This window comes from Nannospalax galili, unplaced genomic scaffold (genome assembly GCF_000622305.1).
Source record: "Nannospalax galili isolate Female #2095 unplaced genomic scaffold, S.galili_v1.0 scaffold14918, whole genome shotgun sequence".
Classification (NCBI taxonomy): Eukaryota; Metazoa; Chordata; class Mammalia; order Rodentia; family Spalacidae; genus Nannospalax; species Nannospalax galili.
In genome coordinates, this window is record NW_008340280.1 from 6,893 (window position 1) to 10,800 (window position 3,908).

General features: G+C 38.6%; 1 protein-coding gene across 1 annotated transcript in view; it reads right to left on the minus strand.

Moving 5' to 3' along the window:
* Positions 1–579: 579 nt before the first annotated feature.
* Positions 580–3,908, minus strand: part of LOC103735975 (centrosomal protein of 162 kDa-like) — a gene marked incomplete at its 3' end in the record, with an annotated part of 13,032 nt that continues 9,703 nt past the window's right edge. Inside the window, exons 3-4 of the mRNA XM_008835390.3 lie at positions 1,806–1,932; positions 580–743 (exon numbers count right to left, since the gene is read on the minus strand). Coding sequence (XP_008833612.2) covers positions 580–743; positions 1,806–1,932 — 291 coding nt within the window. The remainder of the gene's footprint in view (positions 744–1,805; positions 1,933–3,908) is intronic.

Genomic DNA, 3,908 nt, shown 5'->3' on the forward strand with positions numbered 1-3,908 from the left:
ACATGGAGATGGTTGATAAGCTAATAAACCAAGTAAATAAAGTAAAGAAAATTACTTCAGAGAAGACAAGTGCTATTAGCAAAACAAAATGGGGTGAAAGACCAGAAACAAAGCCTAGAGGGGTAAACTGGCAGTACCTAGTCAGAAAAGGCTCTCTCGGAGTTGAAATTTGAGCTAAGATTTTAGGAAGAGAAGGAGTGAGGCATGGGAAAAACCAAGGTCGAGTCAAAAGAGCTGCTGCTACATTCAACAGCCAGAGAAGCTCTGTGTGGCAGGAAAGTGAACTCAGCTCTAAGGCTGCCCCAGAGTCAGGCCACAGGGAGACTGACAAGCTATGACAGAGCTAGCATTTATCCACAGTCAAATCTAAAAGACTATTCATCTAAATCCAATCCCAAACAAGCTATTTAAATTCAGACTTTTGAGAGTAAGGGGGTTGGGGCTAGGGATACAATTTACTGGTAGAGCATGTATAAGACCCTGAACCCTAGGTTCGATCCCAGTACTGGGGGAAAAAAGCAGAGAGTAATGAGCACAAGAGGGTTCATCAACAACAGTATATTCAAATAGGATTATTACCTCAAGTTTGAGCTTCTCAATTTCTTCGTTTGCTTCTTTCAGACACAATGTGTCTCTATCTAGAAGGTCCTGATGTTCGGCATACCACTCTAATCTTTTTTGAAGATGAAAGATTTCTTGCTTATGTGTTTCTTCTAAAATTTTTATTTCATATAATTTTTCACCTACAAGGCAAAACAACTCAATGACTTGATAGTAATTTTTCAAAATAGGAAATAAAATTCCAAAAATTTTAATAAAAACGTGTTTATCTTATGAAAGCATTATGATACACAAGAGGCATAAAACAGTCATGTATACATTATGCTGTCTAGTTTAGGGTTTTAGTAGGAGCCAAGATACTGTATTTAGAATCCAAACCTTCAACCTCACAGTAAGGATGGCTATCAAGAAATCCTTGATAAATCTGTTTCCCACTGACTTACTATGAAAGTAAAGTTATTTCCATGGGGAAAATAAATTCCAGAAATAAGGAATGCCTACAATTATATTGAAGAACAATGGCAAACATTTATGAGTGTATTATTTTAGTTACAACAAATTTATATGAAAAGTATTCAAATGTTTTAAAATTTCTTTTTTATTTTTCTTACCAACAGTTAAGAATGGACTTCTTTGTACACATCTGACACTGAGGCTGAAGGTGTGTAGATGGAGGACTGCAACTGGCAAGCACAGAAGTGTGCTGAAGGTTCCCACTGGAGCCCCGCCCTCCAGGCCTCACTTTCAGCTTACGATCTGTCAAAGTCCATATCAAATGCCATTCTTCTCTGAAACTCTTATCTGTGTGTTCTTACTTTTCCTTATGCTAAAATTCTGTTCACTCTTCCTGTGTTTTTCTTAGTGGGGACTGTGTCATGTTTATCTTTCTATTCTTTATAATGCAATTTTATGTGTTTATGTGGCAAATACTTAAAAGCATGTTTCAGACCTGCCTTCAGGAAGTTCACAGCCAAGCTCAGATCATAGGCATATAAACAACCAAACAGAAAAAGCTATGAACTCAAACTACTCCTTGATTCTTTCCTGATGTAATTATTCATGTTAGAAATAAGAAGTATTCATCATTTCCTAACTGGATTAAAATGTTTCAAGATTATAAGATACTTCAAGGATAAGCATTTTAATTATATTGTTCAATTTCTATCACTTGATAAAGGCCTGGAGAGCTTGAAATTAGGATTAGATTAGAGAATAAAGGCAAACTGTTGCGGCTCTGTGCTTACCTGTGGCAAAAGCAAGCTGATCTCTGGCTTGGTCTCTTTCTTTCTTCACTTTTTCCAAGTCTACTTCAAGAGCTTGTTTGTCTTGCTTCAGTCTTTTGATGTTTTCCAACAGACTGTTCTTTTCTTTCTTGATATTTGAAGAAATACAAAAGCAGGTTACTTCCAAACATAATTAATAAATCATGGGATATTCTCTCCTTCACTCAATCTGTCAAAAATACTGCTATGAGACAATTTCTTAAATTTCAGGTCTGGTATTATTACTAAAAGAGACAGAAGGTGTCCAATTCCTGACCCACCAGTGGCTCCCCAGAGTTTATTAGCATTAGCTCTGATCATCTCAGCACTGCATGAAAGATTTTCCAATCTATAATCCCAATTTACTGCATTTACCAAGCACACTGGTGCTCAGTAGCTAACGCCTTGCCTGACCTGCAGTGATACCTCAAACCAAGTACTCCAGCCCTTCTACTCTCACTCCCTACAGCCTATTCTCCTCACAGCAGATAGGGGGATTGTAGAGTCAGCTAAAGACACTTCCATCCCAAACTTTCTGGTGGATCTTCTCTTGAGGTTAACTCAAGTCCTTAACCATGACAGCCCTGACTATGAATGACCATAACCACTACAAATCTACCTCCTATTCCACACTAGCCACGGAAACATCCCTGTTGTTCTCTGAATACACCCACCCCTAGAACACTACTCAGTGGTTTGCACTCACAGTCCCCTCTGCTCCCAGGAAACTTGATCCTTTATTTCATCAGTATTTCTGCTCAAAAGCCCCAGGAAGACCTTACCTGACCACTTTCTCTGAAAGAGCAAGCTTTCCCCTGGCCTCCAAATAGTGCTATATTTTCTCCTCTCAGCACTTGTCACAACCTCACATATTATCTATTTATCTAAAGCAGAATTTCATTTTGCTAACTCTGATGATTACGTCAAAAGGTTTGGGACATTAAAACAAAAGCTAAATTAATTCTCAAATACCCTATACTCCACATTACTCTTGAAGAGCTGTCTCACTTCTCTGGTTGACAAAAATCAAACTTACCCTTCAAAGTTTAGCTCACATTCAGCTAAGGAGTCCCAAGAATCCCTTCTGCGCTCACACACGCTTCCTGTACCTCTGTTGCCCTGTGTCATACAACTCTGATCTGTGTACATGCTCCTTCTCTGCATCTGTGGTTCCATGGAGACCACAACTGTGATTTATAGTTACCGGTTTACTTTATGGTGTCGTGTACTAAACAGATGTATATTAAATGGAATTCACAATTGTTGAAAAAATTCCTGGACTCACAGCAGTACACTTGGTAACTAGACTACAAATACAAATTCTGTATCATACTATCTTACAATGTAAAATTAAGCCCTTAAGAAAATAAATGTATTCATAAAGCATTGCATAATCTGTTTTTTTGATGACAACTCAGATTTAACTGCATCATTTCATTGTTTCATCTGTGTGATCTATGGATATCTTTTCAAAAGAAATGGACTTCAAGTTTTGAATACCCAAGTATCTTTCTGCAAATGCCATTTGTTTAATTACTTCAGTTGACTTAGAAATGCTGTCTAGTAGTACCTACTTCATTACAAGGTTTTAGAACCGGAAGTATCTTTAAACATGCTGAGTTCATTTACAAAATCAATACTTAAATGAATGTCTACTCTAGGCCTGCCTAGTTTCAGGGACAGAGACTGCCCACCTCCAAGAAATCCGGTCTGACTAGTGTCAATAACTGTGGGTGAGGGGGTTTGCCTGGCAGGTAGTACTTTCCTCCCTTGTAAGTTATTATGCAAACATTCTGAGGGGCCTCTGCCTGCCTCTCTGGCCTAATCTTCTACCACTCTTTTCCTACTCATGTCTAAATCTTAGATAGTAATAAACATTCCTAATTCAGGCCTTCGTTTGCCTTTCCCCTAAGCTGAAACTCCATCTTTGCAGTTGCTCACTGCTTCTCTTCAACTCTCTGCTCAAACTGTGCTCAGAGAAAGCTACCTCATCTGCACTGTGAGATCTGCCTCATCTCTCCATGGCCTCCCCCTCCCCTAACAATCTATTTCAATCCCCCCCCCCCAAACAATTCCTTTCTTTTT